This window comes from Podarcis pityusensis (assembly GCF_964106645.2).
Source record: "Podarcis pityusensis genome assembly, chromosome: 5".
Lineage (NCBI taxonomy): Eukaryota > Metazoa > Chordata > Lepidosauria > Squamata > Lacertidae > Podarcis > Podarcis pityusensis.
In genome coordinates this window covers 13,308,619-13,334,625 of record NC_138032.1, presented here as the reverse complement: position 1 = coordinate 13,334,625, position 26,007 = coordinate 13,308,619, and the positions used below count along the sequence as shown (strand labels likewise).

Here is a 26,007-nt window from a genome sequence, read left to right as displayed (position 1 = left end):
TCCTCATGGTTCACATAACTAGTTGGAGCATGGCACACTGTACCAACTGCAGTGTCCAAACCGTCTTCAAGTGTAGCCCTGGGGTGTTAGGGACACAGGTGGCGCAGTGGTCTAAACCACTGAGCCTTGGGCTTGCTGATCAAAAGGTCGGCGGTCCGAATCCCTACGACAGGGTGAGCTCCCGTTGCTCGGTCCCAGCTCCTGCCAAAGAAAGCGAAAGCACACCAAAAAGTGCAAGTAGATTAATAGGTACCACTCTGGCAGGAAGGTAAATGGCATTTCCGTACACTGCTCTGGTGTCGGTGTTCCATTGAGCCAGAAGCAGCTTAGTTTTGCTGGCCACATCACCCGGAAAACTGTCTGCGGAGCGGACAAACGTGGGCTCCCTTTGCCTGTAAAGTAAGATGAGGGCCGCAAAGGCCCAGAGTCGTTCACGACTGGACTTAACTGTCAGGGACCCCTTTACCTTTACCTGGGGTGTTACCAGTGATGAGTTAATAAGCATACCACTCCATTAATTAATTAATTAATTAATTAATTAACTGAAACCACCAGTAATTGCTTACTTAATGTAAGTAGGAAATGCTCAGTTTTCAGTACTGAATGAGATAGGCTACTGGTCAGGATCCTTGTGCTTCTAATGTAATTTGTACTATGTACTATGCTGCAAACTATTAACTGGGCCACATTTCTCAGAAGATATTTCTGAGCTGGAACTGTTCTGCCTCCAACAATAGATGTCCCATCATTAGAATTCATTTGCTAAGACCTCTCTCCTGTAATTATGTCCGATTCTTTATCAATCTTCTTCACCTCAGTTGAAGGGGCATCATTGGGGCTGCGAGAGAAATGGCCTGCTTTTTTTGTGGGGTGAGGCAGTTTTTCTACACTTCAGAATATGCATCCTAATAGTAGCCGCCTAAAAACATCAGACCACAGAACCCCCAAATTTTTATTTTTATACTGCTTTAAATTTTAAAGAAAAAAAAATCTGAAAGTGGTTTACAACATCAAATAAAACAAGCCAGAATAAAACATTACAGAAGAAAGTCAAACCAGAAGTAGACATTCAACTTTTAGATTTATCATTGTACTGCCATGGTTAATCTAATGGCCATACGAAAGGAAAACCACACAATCCATAGAAATGCTAAACCTCATTTGAAAAGGATCGCAGGTGCTCCCAAACTGGGAGAGATATGAGCCATAAGCTTTTGTGACTTTCATGTGACCCAGTGGTGGCCGTCATATTTTTTGTGTGTGCTCAAAATTCCTCTTCAATGACACCTGGTGACAATGTAGTGTTTCATATGTGCTGCTAGGGAACAATGTCATAATTCGTATCTCCAAACCTTTATTAGGCATTACAGAGATAGATGTTGTACAAGATGTCATAATTCACATATGTTGCTTGGGAAACACTTTTCAAAAAAATAAATAATAAATAACAGCTTGGGGTAGAAAGGAAACAAACTAGGACTTTCATGTGCATCACAATGTTCTCGGGATAACATACTTCTCAATATTTTTCTTCCAGACATTCGAGATAGTGGGGGGCCCAAACCTGTGATGGTGTATATTCACGGAGGGTCCTACATGGAAGGCACTGGAAATTTATATGATGGCAGTGTGCTGGCAAGCTATGGCAATGTGATAGTCATCACCGTCAACTACCGGCTTGGGGTACTTGGTAAGAAAGATTCAGATTTTAAATAGTTCTTGCCTTGTGCGATACTCTTTCTATCAATTAGAAGACAATTTGCAGATTCTTCTGCCTTAAAAAAAGCGAGAGGCTTCTTTTTTAAAAAAAGAGGAAAGGATTGCATTCAGTGGATTTCAAATTTGTTATTGTGCAGCCTAACGTGCAATTATACTCCTCTTTGATGACAGAAGCAGAGTGCAGATGTTCAGAATGATACGCTGCTTTGTCGTTTGCACTCATCCTGTATTACAGTAATTAGTTGTGCAGAGGGATCTACAGCAAATGGCAAGCGCTGACTGAGACGCAATTGTTTCTGTTTGTGATGTGACAAACGTCTGGATATTGTGCTGACAGGGTTATTGTGTTCCTTCGGACTTTTGGATAGTAAGATTGTTTGGGAAATGTTATTCACTGCCATTTTCCACCTTCTCATATTTTGAATTTAGTCTGGTGCCTTTTAAGTGGAAAGTGTATTAGTTAAAAAAAAATTCCAGATAAAATAAGCTTGTGGAAGAAAAGGTATTTTGAAGCTCTGTGCTTGGAGGGGGGAAAAGTATTGTACTAGTGTTGTTTTATATCACACAGGTAAAATACATTTCAATGAAAAGCTGTGTTTTAGTTAGCTGATGTTTGCAAAAGTTTAGAGGAGTTAAGATATTTTATGCTTTAGTCTGGAGCTTTCGGAGTGTTTTTAGCTGTTGTAGATTTTGGCAAAGAGAGAGGTTGTTTTCTTCTGAATATTTCTTGCAGAAGCACATCGTAATGCATGTTTAATTCTAGCATCTGACGGTGTTATCACCTTTTTTATGGAAGCATGAGAGGAGCATCTACCCATAAAGCCTCAGAAGAGTTTGGGCAAGAGGTGGTGTGTTTTAGAAACTGTGGTTTGCCTCACAGGTTTGTAAACTGTGGTTCGCCTGTGAATTACCTTAGCCCTAAGAGAAGACTCTTTTTGCTCCATCATAAGTTAATTTCTTCAGAACCTGTCTTTCTGGCTGCTCCACTTAATTCCCTGTTATTAACTCCCAGAGAGTAGGGAGCAGCAATCTGCTGCTTTTACCTGGCGATTAAAAAAAATGATGCACTGTCAAGAAAATGAATTTGACTTGCTTTGGTGTTCCTGCTCATCTCCGGCTTTGAATGCAATCTAACTCCAGTCCTTGAAACATGGTATAATTTTTGTTGCTTCGCCTGACAGTCCTCTCCTTTCCACTTGCACAGGGAACAGTGCAATCTAATAGCTGTGTGTGACACAATGTTCAATGTCCAGACCCTGCTATGATTTGTATCAGATTACTTTCGCACAGCCTACCTGGTGTCTTCATTGTTTTCTCAGAGCAATTAAATATTGACTTGGAACCTCTAGGGCTATGTTGTGCAATAATTTACAATTCACTTTTGTTGTCGGTATGCAAGATCCTCTTTCTGCTTAGCATACGTTTCCAGTTCCTGATTTGTGTGAGTATATTGTGCTGCAATTCTATTTAAAGAGCACCCACCTGATACAATCTTAATCTATTAGGTGGAGTGGGCAATCAAATTCCTGTAATTTCTTACATAATACCTATCTAATCTGTCTGTCTATCTGTCTATCCATCCATCACAGACTTGAGTTGTGGGAAGAAGCACTTGAGTTGTGTGTGTGCGCACACGCGTGCGCGCATTGCTGCATGCCACCCCAATCTGTGAGTGGTGTGATATTCCAGGGGTTCCTGGCACTTACCCAGGATTCGTGTTTCCTTTGGAAGTGAGGCACAGCGGGGACTGTGGTGTCTTTATGATATATGGTTTATTTACACGTATATACAACCAGAGCCTACAATGGAGGGATTCACAGTATTAACGCTCCAAGAGGGTCTTGTTTCTCCCATTGCCGGAACCTTGGATTCAAACAGAAACCAAACATCTCTCTCTCTCTCTGCCGTTTTGCTGCTTTGCTTCTACTGTAGCTCACATCACTTAACTCTCAGCTCTTGCCATTGTCCTTTTCTAAGTGCCAGCCAGCTGAGGGATGGGGAGCACTCATTTCCATCTCACACAGATCCACTTCCTTTGTTCCCTTTAGTGGCCCATTACCCAGGGGATCACCTCATCAGGAAACTGGTCTGGCTTATATTTTAACACTTGTTGGATCCAGGGAATAGAAGGGTCTCAGCATACAGTTTATTCACCTCCCCCAATGTGTGTGTTTGTGTGTGTTTGTGTGTGTGTGTGTGTGTGTGTGTGTATACATACATACTGCCTGGAGAACCCTCTTGTGCTGCTCAGCTCACTAGGGAACATCTGAAAGTGGCGGGAAGGTTGCTGCACTGCAGAAAACATTTGAATTTTACTTAGTTCTCCCTTCCCCTTTTTTTCTTACTGCTTGGCTGATCCAGCAGGAGGGCATGTTGTGGACCATGTAAGATTAGACAGTGGGCCTGAGGAGAGCAGATTGCACACTTCTGAACAAGAAATAGAAGAAACAAAGTAATTTTTTTCAGACTATGTATGGTGACAGGAGAATGTGCATAATGCATGTATATACAACCTGAGAATGTACAAAAATGATGTCAAAATATGCACATTATCCAAAGTCAGTTGGGGATTATGCACAGTGGCCAGAGAATGTATGAAATTCTGTCCATACGTGCAGATTTCCCGAGCCTGTGCATATTGAAAGTGAAATGTGCACAATTTTATTTTCACAGAAGGATTATGTGCACATTATCCATGAAAATGGGTGAATGTGCACAATGGCTAGTTATGCACATTAACCGCTCAACTTACAGTCCCCTTAACATATGTATTTTGTAAACTGCCTATATGTATTGATGGTGAAGCAGTATATAAATCATTCACACACACACAGAGAGAGAGAGAGAGAGAGAGAGAGAGAGAGCCATGATAAATAATCCACAAGACACTGACAAAGTCAGTGAGCCAACACAACACATGTTTTCTCCGGCTCAGCAGATCAAGTATCCATTTGTTGCTGCCAAAAACTGGAAAGGGGGAATTTGTAGTGATGAATTCAAGAGTTCTCCCTAGCACCATTATGATTAAAACCCATATCTCTGTGTTGAATTTCAGGCCCGAGCCATAATGGACTCAATGCCAGCACTGCCCCCCCTCTCCATTTCCTGAATTTAACTTACAGTTGAGATGTGGAGACCACATGCAAGGCAGGCTGGTTGGTGATTTCAGAAACACCATACTCTCCAACATTTATTCAATGAAAATAAGGACGTCCCATTCCATAATGATAACTTTACTATTTATACCCCACACATCTTATTAGGTTGCCCCAGCTCTTTGGGCAGCCTCCAACATATATGAAAACATCATTTAACATTTTTAAAAAACCCTATACAGGATTGCCTTGAGATGGCTCAGGGGTTGGATAGCTCCAGGCCCTCCAACATTTCTCCAATGCAAAGAGGGGCGTCCTAAGGAAAAGCGGGACATCCCAGGATCAAATCAGAACTGGGATGGCTTCTCTAAACCAGGGAAGTCCCTGGAAAATAGGGATACTTGGAGAGTTTGGAGACCTGGTAGGCCTCATTCTTAACACCTAGTTGCTTATGAGCATGCTCAGAAATGTGTGGCCCATTGCAATGCATCGATCCAGTGCAAATTTGTTTGTTTATAAGCATTCCTAAATAACTTGTGATTTAAATATCCCCAAAGGTGCAGGAAAAAATAGCATAGAAACATAAAACAGGATCATAAAAAAGTAAAATGTTGTTATAAAAACAAGTAAAAATGGACAGATGAAAATATTTATATGAGAATATTACATATGTGCTAATAGGGATAGGGGTCCTGATTAATCAGGAGGCGTGTGTATATCTATATCTAGATATCTAGCTAGATCTATGATCAGTTTTCCATTTAACAAGTTGAAATTGTCTCTGTGATGTGAGAGGAAACATATTTACTGGCCTATAATAGTTCTGATTTCTTGTTCTGTGGCTCAGGGTTAATCTTGCTGGGTAACTCTTATCATGACAATCTTGAAAAGAAATCACAGCTCATTTTTTTCGTACCACTTCTACAGTCTGGTGATTTAAGGAATAACAGCCATCACTTATCATTTCTGCCCTGACTCATTATGAGCTCAATAGATACTGCCAGGAGAACTGCAACCCCCCCTTTTTTTACTGTGTCAGATTTTAGCAATCCAATTTTAAATAATCACTGAAGATTCAACAGGTCTCAAGGGGGGAAAAAGCCCAACTTAAAATATTTTCTGCAACTACCACCTCAACTGGCACTGCTTTTGCATTTCCATTGCCTCAGGTAAGTTTCCTGAGCCAGCAGAATGGTGGCTTGAGTGATAAAGGAAGGCAGCCTTGGGACTGGGGTAAGTATGGCCCTGATTCACTTCCAGGAGCAATCAATCAGAGCAGTTCACATATGAACTATTGAGATCTCATGACATCCCTAAACACCACCATAGCTTTGTCAACTCTGTGAGACGAAACACAGCAGTGATGAATCAGGAAGCCCCTTTAGGCGTGTGGAGCAGATCTTTTCACAGCAAGGAGCACTTTCCCCCTCTCCCCTTCAAACCCACCATAATGAGAGAGCTTTGAAAAACAGGTTGCAGGCGGTTCATCTAGGGAAGCAGGAGAGTAGAAAGACAGAGTTCTGTGCTGTACATTAATCCTACCCTCTAATTTCTGCTGTGTGTGGTCTTCACGTGAGAATAAATCTCACTGGAATCAATGGATCCTATTCCCATGTTCCATGTTTTTATTTCTGATCTTACTATATAATATTTTCTTAAGAATGTCATCATGCTGTAGTTTTCAGTGCCTGCAGGGGGTGCTCTCCTCCTGAGCAATCCATTCTGGCAGCAAAGGGCAATCAAGACTGCTGTGGTCAGAGATTGGCCACCTTCTTATTCCCCACACCTGTGTGCTTCCAGACTTTCTCTCCTCCACTAGTTCTCTTCCATGGCTTGGCGGGGTGGGGTGGGGGGGGGGAGAACTCAGCACTTTGCTCAAGCAGCTGCACCAAAACAGCTTTCCATCCTTTAAACCTTTAAGCCCCTTTTTTGAACCCCTACACTCCCTCTAGAGTGGGAAGGAGAGAAATATCTATGGCGTGGGAGAGACAGTGCCGGATTTATGTATAAGCTAAACAATCTATAGCTTAGGGCCCCACTCTCTTGGGGCCCCCAAAAAAATTAAAGGGAAAAAAACCTGGATGTACATTTCCAAAATATAAGATAAACAAATGAAATAAAACTATATACAGCAACAGTGTTTTGTGTTGTGTAGGCTCCTATTTGTTATGCGCAAATGGCTTTAGATACCTATTAGGTACATAAATTACCATATAGCAGATATTCAACACAAAAAACAGCAACAATTTGTTGTTGACAAAGGACAGCTGGACATATAAAGGGCCTCATCAGTAGCTTAGGGCCTCATCAAACCTAAATCTGGCCCTGGGGACAGAGGAAGATACTCTGTTGTGTAGAGGCACAAAGTGAGAGTAGGCTGTGGGGGTGCTCTTAGGTAGAGAAATAAAGTGATGTGGTGTGTTGGGGGGGAAGAAACACTCTTGAGTACAAAGAGAAAGGGAGAGAAGACTATGTGGGCTGTGTGGCCGCAAAGAGATGCTCGGGTTCACATGGGCACAAAGGAGTGCCAAACTAGGGTGCAATGTAGCAGCAGGATAGGATTACAAAAGTTTGAAAGGATCAGCATGGGGCAGGCTTTGCAAACCTTCCTGCACTCCACATTTCAACTTTGACAAGGTGAGCAGGATGTTGGAATTTTGACAGGTGAGCAGGAACTCCCACCGGTCTCTGGGAACCAGAAAACCCCACCCCTGATCTAAGGGGCTTGGGGAGGAGGACTGGGGAGAAGACTCCCTGGAAAAGACCCTGATGTTGGGAAAGATGAGAAGGGGACGACAGAGGACGAGATGGTTGGACAGTGTTCTCGAAGCTACCAGCATGAGTTTGACCCAACTGTGGGAGGCAGTGGAAGACAGGAGTGCAGTGCCTGGCGTGCTCTGGTCCATGGGGTCATGAAGAGTCGGACACGACTAAACAACAACAGGGGTTGGGGCATTTTGGCAAGGCCTGGATGTGTTAGGCAGGTTGGCAAGCAGTGCAAACAGCAGTGTAACCCCATGTCATATATAACGGTCACTTGTACCTCTGCCACCATGGCTTGATCTAATTCCTTGCAAGTAGAATGAAGTCATTCTGTGCCGTATCTGCAGTTCCCTTCTTCTCCATATCACGGTTGCATGGTGGCAGGAGAAGACAGTGCTTTGTTGTTGTTTAGTCATTTAGTCGTGTCCGACTCTTTGTGACCCCATGGACCAGAGCACGCCAGGCACTCCTGTCTTCCACTGCTTCCCGCAGTTTGGTCAAACTCACGTTCGTAGCTTCAAGAACACTGTCCAACCATCTCGTTCTCTGTCGTCCGCTTCTCCTTGTGCCCTCAATCTTTCCCAACATCAGGGTCTTTTCTAGGGAGTCTTCTCTTTTCTTGAGGTGGCCAAAGTCTTGGAGCCTCAGCTTCAGGATCTGTCCTTACAGTGAGCACTCAGGGCTGATTTCCTTGAGAATGGATAGGTTTGATCTTCTTGCAGTCCATGGGACTCTCAAGAGTCTCCTCCAGCACCATAATTCAAAAGCAACAATTCTTCCGCGATCAGCTTTCTTTATGGTCCAGCTCTCACTTCCATACATCATTACTGTAGAGCCTTGCAAATGACTGCACTGGTACCATTTGTGGGACAGGAAGCTAGTTAAAGGCACCGGATATTCCTCTGCGTCATTCATTTGTTGTGCATGCCTTTTAGCTGCTGTCCGTTGCAGCCAGCATGGCAGAGCTGGGGGGGGTGTCTGTTGTTGCTTAGCTGGCTTCCCATTGTGATAAATGACGGTGGAGGGGCAAGGCAACAATGAATTACAGCTCAGCAATGGCAGCATTAGATTGGCTCCACCCCTGCACCCACACTGCACTGACCTCTGACCTCCCCCTCTTGGTCACCAGAAGTGGGAAGCCAGAATGCAACGTTCCTCTACCCACCGCACTCTGCCCTGCTGGCTGCTTCGAGAAGCTGTGCTCAAACACTGGCTCATAAATGCCCACTGTTTACACATATACTGTCATGCCACTGAAAAACAGTCACCTTCATTTTGTGGCCTGCTTTCCATCCATCTCTCAGCTTATTCCTGACTCCCGACTCATTTCCCACTGGATGCTGTGAGAGGGGACACTCTGATAGGCAAATGAAAAGGCACCTCTTTCGCCTCTGCGACCACTCCGTTCTATTGAAATGCAAACCGTGTGTGAGCTGTCTGTTTTGGTGATGGATTGTACACGGGGAAGTCTGATATCCTTGACCTCCTGGGTTTCTGAAGAAAAGCTCTGCATTACAAGCTGAAGATGATTTTATGGCTTATTTTTGTTTAAAACAGAAATGACTTGCAAAAGGGCAGCAACTCTGCAACGGGGGGAATTTTTCGAGGTCGGCTGCTTTAAGCCCTTTAGGAAGGTCTTTCAAATTCCTGATATATATTAGAGAGGGCAAGGAGGTAGGTAGGTAGGTAGGTAGGTAGGTGGGTATTCTTTTTTAATTTTCTCTTTGACAAAAGAGACATTAAAAAATTGAAGATCCTATGTTAGCAATCTAAAGAGTCTAATGGATAAAGGGTGTGTGTGAGACCATGCCCAGGTATGAACGTGCACACACATTGAGCTACAGTCATGGTCTTGTTCATGGGCGGTCAAAGTCCCAGCTGGGGACGTTGGGACTGGGGGCAAGATGGCGGGGTGGGAGCAGGAACGGGAGCCCAGAAGCCAGGAGTCAGGAAGCCAAGAGTCCGAGGGTCAGAGAGCCGGGAGTCATGAAGTCGAGGGTCAGAGAGCCGGGAGTCATGAAGTCAAGGGTCCGAGGGTCAGGAAGCAAGGAGCCAAATGCAGCAAGGCAGGGAATGTATTGCTGTGGCAAAGAGCTGAAGGGAAATGCTGGCCTTATATGCCTTCCTGGCTCTTGCCACCAGGTGCTGTGAGTTACCTACCGGCCTCACCTGTGCCTCTTCAGAACAAACTTAGGAAAGCCCCAGTCCTGCAAAGTCCTGTTGGTCACAGGGCCTGGCCCCTGCACGCACTCTTGACAGTTGGGACCTGTGCCTAAAATACTGTCATCTATCCCACTCTCTGAAAAGACTTCTACAGTTCATGGTTTTGAACAAGCAGAAGCCTTGCAGTGCAGTTTCGGCCTTGCAGTGTTTCCAGGAGGATGTGGTGAATTTCAAGTGTGAGGAAGTGATCGTGATGCCTTTACATGCCCTTATTTATTATTAGTATTATTTATTAAGATTATTCATCACTTATTCCCTAAGGGTCGTCAAGCAACTTACACACACACACACACACACACACACACACACACACTGTATCATTGCTGAAGCAACATCCCTTGTTTAATCTGGGGAAATGGATATCCAGCATACTTGAGCAGATAAGCTCTTCCTCCTTTTCTGCTCATCATTATATTCTTCTCCTGGGGTTTCTGTTGTCAGAGGACATATGGACATTCTGTGCTGCAGACTCCTCTCAACTATTGCGGTAAGAATTCGCCTTGACACCACCTTGTTCATTACCCAGGTGAGGAACAGCCCACCTTTTGAATAAACCACAGAACCAAGGAAACTATTTCCAAGTCCAGCATCCAGATTTAGGGACTCAGCGTTTATTATAGCTATTGCAACAGGACAGAGCTCACTCTACTCAACGTGCCAGTTGAGACGGTCTGCCCCAAGGCACTTCAGAACGAAGGCTTATATTGTAGCTCAAACACAACAAACAAAGAGTCATAAAATAGCTTCACCTACGTAAGGAAAGGTTACAGGTCATGAGAAGTAAAGCACGCATGGCTCCATACTGATATCTTCACCCCACATCACCTTGGAGTGGCCCTGATGTTCCCAGATGTTCCCAGGCGGAACGCAGCTTGGGGGGGGGGAGACTCACAAATGCAGAATGAAACAAAAACAAGTCTAATATATTCTAAAAGGTCAAATACAATTAAAGTGAAACATTGGAAATTATTAAAATAATAAAAATATACACCTGGGGTCTCTAATTCTTATATCATTATTTATTACACAAGCCCTCTTCCAAAATTAGGCTCCTTTAGCCTAATTAGTGATGCGGGTGGTGCTGTGGGTTAAACCACAGGGCCTAGGACTTGCCAATCAGAAGGTCAGTGGTTCGAATCCCCGCGACGGGGCGAGCTCCCGTTGCTCGGTCCCTGCTCCTGCCAACCTTGCAGTTCGAAAGCATGTGAAAGTGCAAGTAGATAAATAGGTACCGCTCTGGCAGGAAGGTAAATGGTGTTTCTGTGTGCTGCTTTGGTTCGCCAGAAGCGGCTTAGTCATGCTGGCCACATGAGCCGGAAGCTGTACGCCGGTTCCCTCGGCCAATAAAGCGAGATGAGTGCCGCAACCCCAGTGTCAGCCACGACTGGACCTAATGGTCAGGGGTCCCTTTACCTAGCTCCAGGAAAGTGTAAAGAAGAAGTGGGACTGTCAATCCATGTCCAAATTGCAATTCCTAACATCCACCACTGGCGCCACTGCCAGATGTCTATGCCTTGGGTGTAAGGTCTGGTGTGTGCGCGCGTGTGCATGCCAAACCATCTAGCACAAAGTGCACTGGCCTCTCCACACGATCAGGGACCCTGATCACGTAGGGCTCCCCGTCACATGTAGAAGCCTCCACATAGAATCATGCATGGGACCATGAGAATGATCTGAAGTGCGGGAATCTTTTGCCCAACTCATGATATGACCCTGCTCCAGCAGCTGAGCTATCCCATACATCCAGCTGAACACAAACAGGTTTCCTCTTCAGACCTTCAGAGATTTAATTAACAAGTATGCCCTGTACAAAACTGATACCCTCCCATTAAGCTATGGCCCTTCTCCTTATGATGTATGTGAGGTTCTTTCCAGCACTCATCCTGCTTAGAACAGAACTACTGAAGACAATGGAAACGGTTAACTTAGATCCATTAATTTCAGCGGGTTTACTCTTATAATAATTTAGTTAGAAACAACTCCTAGGTTCTTGTCAGGCAGCTTTTCTTTTTAGAAATTGTCACTTTCTTCTAATCCATATTAAAAGAAATATATTAAAATACATGTTTCTGCCTACCTAGGGAATCTCACTAGGACGTTAGCGTCTGCTGTACTCTTTCTTATGCCAATATTCATTTAAATGATTGTCTGCTTGCAGTGTTGTTTCAACTCTTTCCTATTTGAAAGGAAGTAATTAAAAGAGGGAGAGATTTTTGTCATCCTTCATTGTTAAGCTTTGTCATCCGACTAACTTGGCATTGCCAAGAAGACTGATATCCATTGCCCTTGACTGTTCTATATTCAGTTTTCTTTTCCTGCATTATATTCCCCCCCCCCTTTTTTTTTTTCTTTTTACAACTCTTGGATGGATTTCTCCCTTCGAAGGACCATAATGGGATTCAAAGGAAAATAATGTTTGGGAGGCCTTTACTCCAACTCATCAGTAAATTGCTTTGAGGTTACCAGGGTGATTCATGGAAATCTCTTTCTTATTGCAAATGCTGGACCTATTTCAAGGTTTTGTTTTGTGGTGAGATGATTGTTATTTTGCTTCCTGCAAAGCAGCAGATGTTCAGACACAGCTACATCCACCGTACCCTCCAAATGACTGACACACAGATCTCAATTAGGTTTACCTAGAAGGCCGGGTTCTATCCAGCTAAGTCATATTCAGAGAAGATTCACTGAGATCATTGAATGTAAATTAGTCATACCCAGTGATGTGAAGGGGTCTACTCTGATTGTGACTTAGTTGGATGCAACTCTAAGTCATATGTATTCTGCAGACATTTGCATTAATGCTATGCATTTTAATAATAATAATAATAATAATAATAATAATAATAATAATTTATTTATACCCCGCTCATCTGGCTGGGTTTCCCCAGCCACCATGGGCAGCTCCCAACAGAATATTAAAAACACGATAAAACATCAAACATTAAAAACTTCCCTAAACAGGACTGCCTTCAGATGTCTTCTAAAAATCAGATAGTTGTTTATTTCCTTGACATCTGATGGGAGGGCATTCCACAGGTGCCCATCTTGGCAGCCACTTCCAGTCACCAGTCTAGCTGCCACATTCTGGATTAGTTGTAGTTTCCGGGTCATCTTCAAAGATAGCCCCACGTAGAGTGCATTGCAGTAGTCCAAGTGGGAGATAACCAGAGCATGCACCACTCTGGTGAGACAGTCTGCGGGCAGGTAGGGTCTCAGCCTGCGTACCAGATGGAGCTGGGAGACAGCTGCCCTGGACACAGAATTGATCTGTGCCTCCATGGACAGCTGTGAGTCCAAAATGACTCCCAGGCTGCGCACCTGGTCCTTCAGGGGCACAGTTACCCCATTCAGGACCAGGGTGTCCTCCATACCTGCCTGCCCCCTGCCCCCCAAAAAACAGTACTTCTGTCTTGTCAGGATTCAACCTCAATCTGTTAGCCACCATCCATCCTCCAGCCGCTTCCAGTGGAATTCTCCCACTGCAATGTCTTAAGCAGAATTTGCAAGGAGAAAAGGCAAGCGCTTCTGTAAATGTGTGTTCTGTAGCCCCCTGAGGAAGGCATACCACACTTGCCGTCTCCATGGATGAAAAAAGAATGCAGAAGGGGAAACCAGTTCTCAAGAGGGCCAACGATGAACATCTGTTGTAGCTCAATGCATTTTGGAACTGAAGTTCATTCTTCAGGAACAGTATACAATGTTGACATGTAAACAAACCTCTACACAAACTTAAAAATCTTTGCTCAGGTACTTGTGGAATAGTATAGTACTTACTGATTGACTTGAAGAAGTGTGGTCTGCAGTTTTTAGTAGTTTTGAAGTCTTAGTGTATTCTTTTTAGCTGCTCTTATCATTGTGTTCATTCATAGTTTTGATTGTTTTTGGTCAATTTTCTGCTGGTTGTGCATTTTAATGCTTATACTTTCCCTACCCTGGGATCTGTCATACAGAAGGTTTAGACTGAAATAAATAGATTATCCTATCCCCCACTAGTGTGAACAGCAATAGAGTTGCCCTTGTACACATTTGAGCAGTTCACTTCCATAAGCAAGCCAAAACCACACCCATAGCATATATTTAAAGCTACATCATACCACTTCAAACATTCATGGCTTTTCCCAAAGAATCTGGGATAACTGATGGTACTGAGAGTGGCTGGGAGACCCCTCTTCCCCTCATAGAGCTACAATTCCCTGGAAAGAGGGAATGATTGTTAAAGCACTCTGTGAGTTATATCTCTGTAAGGGCAAAAGAGGTTTCCTAACAACTCAACACCCTTAACAAACTTCAGGTCACAGGATTCTTTGGGGGAAGCCATGTCTTGGCAACCTCATGAGAAGGGAAGACTCCCTGGAAAAGACCCTGATGTTGGGAAAGATGGAGGGCACAAGGAGAAGGGGACGGCAGAGGACAAGATGGTTGGACAGTGTTCTCGAAGCTACGAACATGAATTTGACAAAACTGCTACCAGCATGAGTTTGACCAAGCTACGGGAGGCAGTGGAAGACAGGAGTGCCTGGCATGCTCTGGTCACAAAGAGTCAGACACGGCTAAATGACTAAACAACAACAACATGATACAGGAGTGCTTTAAATGTATGATGCAGATGTGGCCCAATATGAAGTCAGATGGGCATGAGCCATTGACGTTCATAAAGTGTTGTGGTTCGCTCTGGATATGAATCCATCAAAGGAGCTTTATTTCTGTGTTGGATCAGTGAATGAATGACTTAGCGGGTGGAGTAAAATGTTGCTGGTATTTTTATCCTATTCTGAATTCAGAACATGAACCTTGTTAGAAAGTAGTTGTCATCCAGGGAGGGGGTGGGGGTGGAGGAATCTCTATTATTCCAAGCAACATATAAAATGAAAAATTGTACCAAATGTAATTTACGCTATACAGTTTCAGGTGCCTCATCCAGCAATGGAGTAGGTGGCCCAGATGCTACTCTCTAGTTTTATTTCAGTTGGGTGCTTCAGAGGATTAATGCTAATAAACAAGAATGGAGACACAAGACTCTAGGAAGGTTATTATCATTTTCTGATTTTCGGAAATACCTCTAGACACCTTTTCCCAGTCTTTTTTTGTGCTTGATGAAATGAACAAACAGCTTTAAGGAATCTTCATTTTCTGTATGCAGCTCAGGAGACCTCGAGTTCTGTCTGGTTAATAAGGTCTGAATGAGTATTTCAGTCCTGAGGAACACTTTATTTGGATCTAATCTCACCACAGCATGGTGTGTGTTTATGAAATGCTTGTTGACTGAAGCATTTGTCATTTATTTTGATTCATTTTGTTAATATTTCTCCAGAATCCTTTCAAAAAAGAATGTTCAAAGCCAGTAGCTGTTTCAGGCCTTCCTTGATATGCTGGTCACATCCTTGAAAGTAAAAGCCATTGTGACGGGGGCATCATTTGTGTGGCTGCCTCTTGATCGTAAAATAGTGGGGAGGGGTTCTTATTTTTAAAGTAAAAGAGGGGCGAGGGTTCAACCTCACTCACCTGTGTGGATGATTTCTTCCCCTCCAGCACCATATATCTCTGCAGTCAGTTGCTCAAACAACTTTTCTCTTTCCTGGTTCCAGGAAAGAGGGACGCAGGTGGTGCTGTGGTCTAAACCACTGAGCCTCTTGGGCTTGCCGATAAGAAGGTCAGCAGTTCGAATCCCTGCAACAGGGTGAGCTCCCATTGTTCTGTCCCAGCTCCTGCCATCCTAGCATGCCAGTGGAAGTAGATAAATAGGTATCACTGTGGCAGGAAGGTAAACAGTGTTTCCGTGTGCTCCGGTTTCCATCACAGTGTTTTGTTGCACCAGAAGTGGTTTAGTCATGCTGGCCACACGACCCGAAAGCTGTCTGTGGACAAACACCATCTCCCTCAGCCTGAAGCAAGATGAGTGCTGCAACCCCATAGTTGCCTTTGACTGGACTTACCCGTCCAGGGGTCATTTACCTTTACCTTACCTACTCCTACCAGCAATTGTGCTGCAGCATTTTGCACTGAGAGCACATTGTAGTAATCCAGTCTTGAAGTAACCAGTGCATAAACTACTGTGGCAAGGTTTTTCCGATCCAGGAATGGTCATAGCTGTTGAACCAGTTGCAGTTGGTAAAACACATTTCCAGCCACTGAGGCTATCTGAGCCTCCAGTGACCGAGCTGGATCCAGCAGCAACCCCAAACTGCAAACTTGCTCTTTCAGGGGGAGTGCAACCCCATCTGGGATAGTCAACAGACCAATTTGTCAGACATAGGAGCTACTCACCTCTGTTATGCTAGGATTCAGATTTTGACTGGACTTAACCATCCAGGGGGTCCTTACCAGAAGTGAACTAGGAACAGAAAGGAGTGGCTAAAGGGGTGATAAGACAAACAATGGAGGAGGATTTGCTGCTTTCTCACATTTGCACCTGCTACTGTTGGAGTAGGATAACGCCCACATACAAAAAATGCGTGCGTGAATAAGTAGGGGCATTAGAAAATAATATGTCTGCTACCATTACGCTGTCCTGTTCTGGCTTAATCAGCAGCAGGGAGCTGTCCAGCAGTGTCAGCAGTCAAAAGTCATAAGGATGAGGAGGAGAGAACTGTCCAGAAAACAGATAGGCTAGGAGTAGGTCTATGGAGTGGGACGCGGGTGGCGCTGTGGGTTAAACCACAGAGCCTAGGGCTTGCCGATCAGAAGGCCGGTGGTTTGAATCCCCGCGACGGGGTGAGCTCCCATTGCCTGGTCCCTGTTCCTGCCATCCTAGCAGTTCGAAAGCACGTCAAAGTGCAAGCAGATAAATAGGTACCGCTGCGGCGGGAAGGTAAACGGTGTTTCCGTGCGCTGCTCTGGTTCGCCAGAAGCGGCTTAGTCATGCTAGCCACATGACCCGGAAGCTGTACGCCGGCTCCCTCGGCCAATAAAGCGAGATGAGCGCCGCAACCCCAGAGTCGGTCATGACTGGACCTAATGGTCAGGGGTCCCTTTACCTTTAGGTCTTTGGAACTGTTGCATCTTCTGCCTAAGGGTTATGTCCTCAGCCCAAGTTTCCCACTATTCTGGATATATTAACAGGACCTTGATCAGACTGTTCTTATCATCAGGACACTTCCTCCTGCCTTGGTGTGCCGCTAAGCATGTGCCCAAGATTCAATTTGAGCTCATTTGTGTCTCTGTTTTGGGGGGACCCCTTGGAAATCAGTGGATCCAAGATAGGAAGGTGGGTTTTTTTGGAGAGAACACAGGCCAGTCTTAGATTCCAGTACTGTATTGACCCATTTCTGATAGCCACTTTGCCACTTATGTTCACGTTTAGCCATATATGCATATTACTGTTGCTTTAAGGTCAAGTTGCAGGAGCGCTCTAGAAGGAAGACTTGCCACATGAATGGAAACTGGTGGCAGCTACCTGAACATGGATGAGGCTCATTATTGTATTTGATAATTAGCCAAACCCTATAGAATAAGCACCTTGGTTTCTACAACCATCCTATTTCCATTATCTATAAATAAAATTTTGGTTTTGCAGAAATATGTAATTTGAATAATTTCAAGAGTGTAAATTTCTTGCCTTTTTCTAAAAGTCTGCATTCCTGTATTTTTGTGTTGTTCTTATTTGTTATCATCAGGGATGTTGTTATCTTGCAAGGGAGCAATCCTATCCACAAGGATCTTGGATAAAGCAAGCTGGTGTAAATTAAGCCAGCTTTTATTTGCACCAGTGGTGCCTATGCCTAGCAGATGAGAAACAAGCCTTAGAATAGTGTTCTATGCTGGGTTGCCAGATCACATGACCCAGCAGACCAGGCTTGGGATCCAGTCTAAGTGCCCCCTCTCTAAGTGCCCCTACCTCCAGCACACCCTCTGGATGCCCCTTCTGGAGGGCCAACATCAGCCTCAGCTCAGCCAGCTGAGTTTTAGCTGAGCCAGGATGGCCAAGTTATGCCAATGTATCTTTGACAGAGCTTGTCCCAGTGGATATCGCCATAGGATTGCCCACCATGAACACCCATGATTGGGGTACTTTGCTCATAACATCTTTTACCTTTGTATCTGACATTGTCTTAGAACTTCCTTCCTTCCTTCCTTCTTTCTTTCTTTCTTTCTTCCCTACTACAACATGAAGCAAAACTTAGGAAAATATTAAATGATTATTAGCATGTGAGTGACTACCACATCCATTATCTTTTATGACACATTAAAGGTGCTGTCAAGAGTTGGCATTTTATTTAGTCTCTCTCTCTCTGCAGTGCCACCCCAGGCTCCCTGCCCCCCGCTTTGAGCAGAGATAATAAATGGAGGAGAGATTATATATTATTGCCTAATTAAAGGTACATTAAAGTGAAAATAAAGATGGGAAATTAATAGCAAAACACATCAATATGTTGCAATAATAGGAACAGTCTCATCTGAGCTTTTTACATTTCGGGAACAGACAGCATTTGCAATTTGCAATTCTGTCTAGGATCCCATAAGTGTGACATTTTAACAGCTTTTTCTTGGTCATTTGCAACCTAGCCTAACTGTGCAACGTTCCTTGCTTGACCACCCGTGTTTTTTATTATTTAACTCTGAACAAGCATTAACCTGGAATATGGGAGTCATGCAACGGATGAGTTTTCAGAATTCCCTTAAAAATTGGCCATAAGTTATCTGCCTTCTACTGAATCAGATCATTGTGGAGGAGTTGGTGCTGGGTGAAGTGGTGAGGGCAAGGTGGGTGGGTGCCTATGGTGAGAAATGTCTAAATGGGGCTTTCCTCTCACACTACATTGTGATGGGAGCAAATACCGTGGTACCTCTGGTTAGATACTTAATTCGTTCCAGAGGTCCGTTCTTAGCCTGAAACTGTTCTTAACCTGAAGCACCACTTTAGCTAATGGGGCCTCCCGCTGCTGCTGTGCCGCTGGAGTACGATTTCTGTTCTCATCCTGAAGCAAAGTTCTTAACCTGAGGTACTATTTCTGGGTTAGCAGAGTCTGTAACCTGAAGCGTATGTAACCTGAAGCATATGTAACCCGAGGTACCACTGTAATTTTGTTAATAATTTGGACGAGGTATAGTCATGCACATAAAATGCAAGAACATACAAAAAGCACAGCATGATTATTCTGTATTCTGTGGCTTCTACCAAATATATGTATATTTTATCCATGCTATTCTTCTTATTCTTATTCTTATTATTACTATTATCAAAGTAATAACAATAAATAGAAATTAAAATGTGCACCCCACCACCGAGACCATTCCATTATAACTATCCAACCTCCCAAAATTTCAACCCCTATTGTGACGGTTTGACCCCTTTCCGTTTTAACAGTACAAATTCTACAAATACCTTCCATATCTCCTCAAAATCATTTCTCCTGCATATTCCCAGTCTTAATAGCACATGCTGACTGATCATTAATAGCTATATCCCACACCTCTTTATACCATTCTTCCATTTTATATTCACCTTGCCCCTTCCACTTCCTAGTTATAATAACTCGTGCAGCTGTCAATAAATTTGTGAGCCTGAGAACCTTCCACCTCATCATCAATTGATAATGATGCTACCTCTGGACTTTCAGTCAACTTTAACTGTGGTTTCTGTTATCTCCTTAAACACCCTTTGCTAAAAAGTTTGTACGTATTTACACCCCCACCACATGTGAACATAAGTCCCGGTTTCCTGGCATCCCCTCCAACGTAACACCAAATATTCCTTGTTTATTTGATTTAATCTTACTGGTGTTAAGTACTATCTCCATACTAACTTGTAGTAATTATTGTATTGTATTGTAATTATCATAGTAGAATAATAGAATAATAGAATCATAGAATCATAGAGTTGGAAGAGAGCACAAGGGCCATCGAGTCCAACCCCCTGCCAAGCAGGAAACACCATCAGAGCACTCCTGACATATAGCTGTCAAGCCTCTGCTTAAAGACCTCCAAAGAAGGAGACTCCACCACACTCCTTGGCAGCAAATTCCACTGTCGAACAGCTCTTACTGTCAGGAAGTTCTTCCTAATGTTTAGGTGGAATCTTCTTTCTTGTAGTTTGGATCCATTGCTCCGTGTCCGCTTCTCTGGAGCAGCAGAAAACAACCTTTCTCCCTCCTCTATGTGACATCCTTTTCTATATTTGAACATGGCTATCATATCACCCCTTAACCTCCTCTTCTCCAGGCTAAACATGCCCAGCTCCCTTAGCCGTTCCTCATAAGGCATCGTTTCCAGGCCTTTGACCATTTTGGTTGCCCTCCTCTGGACACGTTCCAGTTTGTCAGTGTCCTTCTTGAACTGTGGTAATTTTCTTTTATCCTTATAGACAATATCTGAGAGTGTGTTTCTCCCATATCTCCCCCCAGCTTGGACTGTTCATCTGCCTTGTGGCTTCCCACACCTCTTTTAATTGATCTTATTGATCCTCCATTTCTACTAATATTTTATAAATTTCACTCATTTCCCCTTTTATAACTATATTTTCTTCTTTATCTCCCCTTTTTATAATAATTTTTTTCAAATGTTGTATATTCTTTGCGTTTCATGATTTCTTTTCCTTTTGGAAAATGGTTTAAAATATATTTGTGAATGTATTTTTTTTTTTAAAGCAATTTATTAAGTTTTACAATAAAAATAAACATAGTAAACAATGTAACATTGATCTTAACATATTTTCACATTTTCTTTAGACTTCCTCACATCTCCCGCTCCCATTTTCATCGTTATAACGTTTTGTCAGCAATTTATCATCTTATTTAAAATTCTTATATCCCTTATATTTCATAATCTTATAGCTCTCAAAAGGAGCTAAGTTTCACAATCTTACTTATTTTCTTAAAAACTTCTAAATTTAGTGGTGCTCAGTTATTTTGATCTAGCGTCTTGTTTAGCATTCACTCAAATTACAATACTTTTGTAAATAGTTCTTAAATTTCTTCCAGTCCTCCTCAATCCTCTCTTCTCCCAGGTCACGGATTCTGCCGGTCATTTCAGCCAGTTCCATGTAGTCTATCAGTTGTATCTGCCATTCTTCCAGTGTGGGTAGATCTTGAGTTTTCCAATGTTTTGCGAGAAGTATCCTTGCTGCTGTTGTTGCATACATAAAAAATGTCTGGTCCTTCTTTGCCACCCCTTGGCCGACAATACCCAAAAGGAAGGCCTCTGGTTTCTTAGTGAAGGTATATTTAAATACCTTTTTCAGTTCATTATAAATCATTTCCCAGAACGCCTTCACTTTAGGGCAAGTCCACCAGAGGTGGAAGAACGTTCCCTCACACTCTTTGCATTTCCAACACTTATTATCAGACAGGTGGTAAATTTTGGCAAGTTTGACTGGGGTCATATACCATCTATAAATCATTTTCATTACATTTTCTTTCAGAGCGTTACATGCAGTAAATTTCAATCCATTGTTCCACAACCTCTCCCAGTCCTCAAACATGATATTATGCCCAATGTCCTGTGCCCACCTTATCATAGCTGATTTAACCGTTTCATCTTGTGTATTCCATTTCAACAGCAAGTTATACATCCTTGAAAGTACCTTAATCTTTGGTTCTAACAATTCTGTTTCTAATTTCGATTTCTCCACCTGGAACCCTAGTTTTTTATCATTTTTAAAAACTTCTTTAATCTGAGCGTAATGTAACCAATCTCGCACTTTGTCTTTCATTTTCTCCAAACTCTGCAATTTCCAATTGTCTCCATCCTTTTCTAGTATTTCCCAATATTTTGGCCATTTAGCCTCCATATTGGGTCTTTTTCTGGCCTTGGCTTCCAAAGGTGAAAGCCACCTTGGTGTCTTATTTTCCAGCAAGTCTTTATATTTTATCCAGACATTAAACAATGATTTTCTGACAATATGGTTCTTAAAGGCCTTATTTGCTTTAACCTTGTCATACCATAAATATGCATGCCATCCAAAAGCATTGTTAAACCCTTCCAGGTCTAGCACATCAGTGTCCTCAAGAAGTAGCCAGTCTTTTAGCCAGCAGAACGCTGCGGCTTCATAATACAACTTTAAGTCTGGCAGGGCAAAGCCCCCTCTTTGTTTTGCATCAGTTAATATCTTAAACTTAATTCTGGGCTTTTTGCCCTGCCAGACAAATTTAGAAATGTCTCTCTGCCACTTCTGAAAGCACCCCGTTTTGTCCAAGACCTGAAGTGTTTGAAATAAAAACAACATCCTTGGCAATACATTCATCTTGATAGCAGCAATTCGGCCTAACAAAGAAAGTTTCAATTTTGACCAACTATCTAAGTCTCTCTTAATTTCTGTCCAGCATTTTTCATAATTGTCCTTAAATAGACTTAGATTTTTTGCTGTTATGTTTACCCCTAGGTATTTTACTTTTTTAACCACATTAAGTTCCGTCTCATTCTGAAACCGTTCTGACTCTGATGGACTTCCATTTCATGCGGCTCAATGTGGTGCCTTCCATAGTTCCAGTTACAGATAGGTAGCCGTGTTGGTCTGCCATAGTCAAAACAAAAAAATTCCTTCCAGTAGCACCTTAAAGACCAACTAAGTTAGTTCTTGGTATGAGCTTTCGTGTGCAAGCACACTTCTTCAGATATCTGAAGAAGTGTGCTTGCACACGAAAGCTCATACCAAGAACTAACTTAGTTGGTCTTTAAGGTGCTACTGGAAGGAATTTTTTTGTTTTGACTATGGCAGACCAACACGGCTACCTATCTGTAACCGTTCTGACTCTGTATCAGTCAAGTTTTTCCCCAAAACCTTAGTTTTCTGTTTATTTAGTTTAAATCCAGCCACCCGACCAAAGTCATTAATCAGTTGTAATACTCTTTTCGTACTGGGCTCTGGCTTCTGCAAGGTCAAAACCAGGTCATCTGCAAAAGCTTTTAATTTATATTGTTTCTGACCGACCTGAATTCCTTCCACCAACCGATCCTCTCTAATCATGTTCAATAGCACTTCCAGAACCGAAATAAATAACAAAGGGGAAATAGGGCAACCTTGTCGTGTCCCTTTTTCAATTTTAAACTCTTCTGTAACCACATTATTAACTATCAGTTTAGCTTTCTGTTCTGAGTATATCGCCCCGATCCCATTCTCAAAACCCCGTCCCACTCCCATCTCTTTTAAATTTCCCATCATAAATTTCCAGGAGATATTGTCAAAGGCCTTCTCCGCGTCTATAAAGATTAAAACTGCTTTTGTATTTATGTCTGTTTGCAAAAGTTCCAAAATGTCAATAATGTTCCTTGTATTAGCAAACAGATGTCTTCCTGGGAGAAAGCCGGCCTGGTCCTTATGAATTACTTCATTTAAAACTTTTTTAAATCTATTTGCCAAAATGTCTGCAAATATTTTGTAATCCACATTTAAAAGAGAGATGGGACGGTAGTTCTTAAGTTGTGTCTTTTCAGCTTCCGACTTTGGTATTAATGTGATAAACGCTTCCTTCCACGACTCCGGTGCCCTCCTCCCCTCCATAATTTCATTGCTGACCTCCATCAAAGGTTGTATCAAATAGTCTTTTAATGTCTTATAGTACTTGGAGGTCAGCCCATCTGGTCCTGGAGATTTGCCAAGTTGCATGTTCTGGATGGCTTGTTCGATCTCCTGTCGTGTTATTTTAGAATTCAGGATTGTCCTATTTTCTTGTGACAATTTAGATAGTCCGTTTTTTACCAAAAATTGTTTAATCTCAGCATCATCTTGCGGCCCTTGGGTGTATAATTTTTTGAAATATCTCTGGAAACACTTTCTGATGTCCACTGGATTCTGAATGTTTTTTCCATCAACCTCTAAGTTTGTAACAGTATTTAATCTTTGTCTTCTCTTCAGCTGCCAAGCTAGCAGTTTTCCACATTTATTCGCCGACTCAAACGTTTTTTGTTTCATTAATTTAACCTTCCATTCAATTTCCTGATTTATCAATTTAGAATATTGTGTTTGATAAAGTTTAATTTCTCTCAGAGTTGGCTGTGACTTCGGATTCACTCTTAATTTTTTCTCTAATTCTTTTATTTTATCCAAAATCTTATCTTTTTTCTCATTTTGTGTTCTTTTCTTTACTGCATTCTGTTGTATCAAGAATCCCCTCATTACAGCTTTGCTTGCGTCCCAGATTATTCTTTTTTCCACCATATTATTCATATTTATCTCAAAATAGTCCTTCAAGACTTTTTGGGCCTTCTTGGTAGTTTCCTGATCTCTAAACAAATTGCCATTCATCTTCCATCTAAAGGATCCAGTTGGTAATAGTGTCATATCCATCTTTACTGCATTATGGTCGGAGCAGGTCTTTGGGCAGATTTCCACTTTTCTGACCTTAGGTGCCAGGCCTCTAGAAATCCATATTTGGTCGATTCTTGTCCAGGTCAGTTGGGCTTCAGAAAAGAATGTTCCCTCTCTTCCTAGTGGGTTCTTTGTCCTCCAAATGTCAATCAAATCCATATTGTCAGTCATTTCAAAAAAGGTTTTAGGTAGTCTGCCGTCTTTTGTAACATTTTGACTTTGTGACTTGTCCATGTTAGTTGATACGACCCCATTCATATCTCCCATCATTATGATGTTGTTATAGTCTAGATAGTCCAGCATTGTCTCCTGCAACTTCTTGTAAAATTCCGATTTCCCTTCATTAGGTGCATAGATTCCTAATATCAGCAGTTTCTCTCCTTGATATTGTATCTCAATAGCCAAAATTCTTCCATGTTCATCTTTAAATAGGAATTTAGGTGACAGGCTCTCTTTTGCATATATCACCACACCTCTCTTCTTAACTTTGTCGGACGATACAAATTCCTGGCCCAATCTTTTGTTTATTAACACTTTTCTGTGGAGCCTCGTCACATGTGTTTCTTGTAAACAAATAATGTCCAATTGTTCTTTTTTTAATATATGAAATATTTTCTTCCTTTTTTCCGGAATGTTACAACCATTAATATTCCAGCTCAACAGTTGCAGAGACATCCTGAACTATCTGGTTATTTTTCAAGGGGTGGTATCTTCTCAGGATCTTCAGGTTCCACAGATGCTGATGTTGGTACTGGCGTTGCTTCAGGCCCAGAAGGTAGTTCAATTCCTTTTTGAAGGTCCTCTCCGTATGTAGACAGGAATTTGTCTCTCTCTTCCAGTGTTCTTACTTTGACCTTTCTCCCTCTAAAGGTAAAAGATATTCCTTGGGGAAATTCCCACCTGAATGGAATTGCGTTTCTCCTTAGTAGTTTAACAAGTTCAGAATAGGCGGCTCTAAGATCAAGCAGTAGTCTTGGGATATCTTTATAAATTTCAATTCTTCTATCCAAGACCTCCAGTGATTTTACAAAATGTAGTCCCAAAATCTTATCCCTTTCCTCCTTTGATCTCAATGTTATCAAACAGTCTCTGGGCCTCTCCTTCTTTATGAATCTTCCAAGTCTGAAAGCTGACACGATTTTAAAGTCCTTTTCTTCCAAGTTCCAGAACTTGGAGAATTCTTTGGTCAAAAACTCAGTTAGATGTCCTTCTTCTGCCTCTTGTAGTGATCTAATCCTTAAGTTGCTCTCACGGTTTCGCAGTTCTATCATAGAGAGATAAATCTGATGTTCCCCAACTTGTTTAGTGAGTGGTCTTACCTCTTGCTCTAAATTTTCTAATTTTTGTCTAGTGTCCTCAGTCAATTTCCGATTTTCTGCTGAGGCCTCCGTTAACTGTCCAATTGCTTGTGCATTCTGTGCCACTTGTGTGGTTAATTTATTTAGACATTCTGTGTTTTTGTCAATCTTTGCTGATTGCGCATCTACTTTCTTGTCCAAAGCTTCCAATTTTTCAAAAATTTTGTCTAGAATAGAAACAGATGCTCCTGAGGCCATATCTTCCAATTGTAACTGCTCTGCTTCGCCCTCTCCCTCCACTTCTGAGGGCAAAGTAGGCACAGATGATCTACGTGTCTGTGAGGCTGAGGTTAGAGTTGTTAAAGTTGTTTGTTTAGCTCTCCCTCTTTTTCTTGTGCCACTCATTCCAACGTTATCTGTCAGTCAAGGTCACACCGAGTTATTCCCATGGGAATGGGAAGGTCCAGAGCAAGCAAACAGCAAGGGAATCGAAAGTAAAAAGTGCATGTAAAGTCACTGTTTTAGTCCAATCCTCTAGAGGGAGCTTAATCTGTCTTTCAGAGTCTAATTATATTTGTGAATGTAGCTTAGTTGTTTGGTAAGATACTCTGACATCCGGCTGCCAACACTGTGGTGTGTATATGGCACAGAAATGAGATCAATTCGT

The 26,007-nt window shown here is 42.4% G+C and overlaps 1 protein-coding gene across 9 annotated transcripts in view; it reads left to right on the top strand.

The window, feature by feature from the left end:
• NLGN1 (neuroligin 1) overlaps positions 1-26,007 on the top strand; it is a 625,739-nt gene that overhangs the window by 347,663 nt on the left and 252,069 nt on the right. For all 9 annotated transcript variants that reach the window (XM_081007897.1, XM_081007900.1, XM_081007896.1 and 6 more), the window contains one exon: positions 1,538-1,690. In XM_081007897.1, the coding sequence (XP_080864023.1) occupies positions 1,538-1,690 (153 nt within the window). The remainder of the gene's footprint in view (positions 1-1,537; positions 1,691-26,007) is intronic.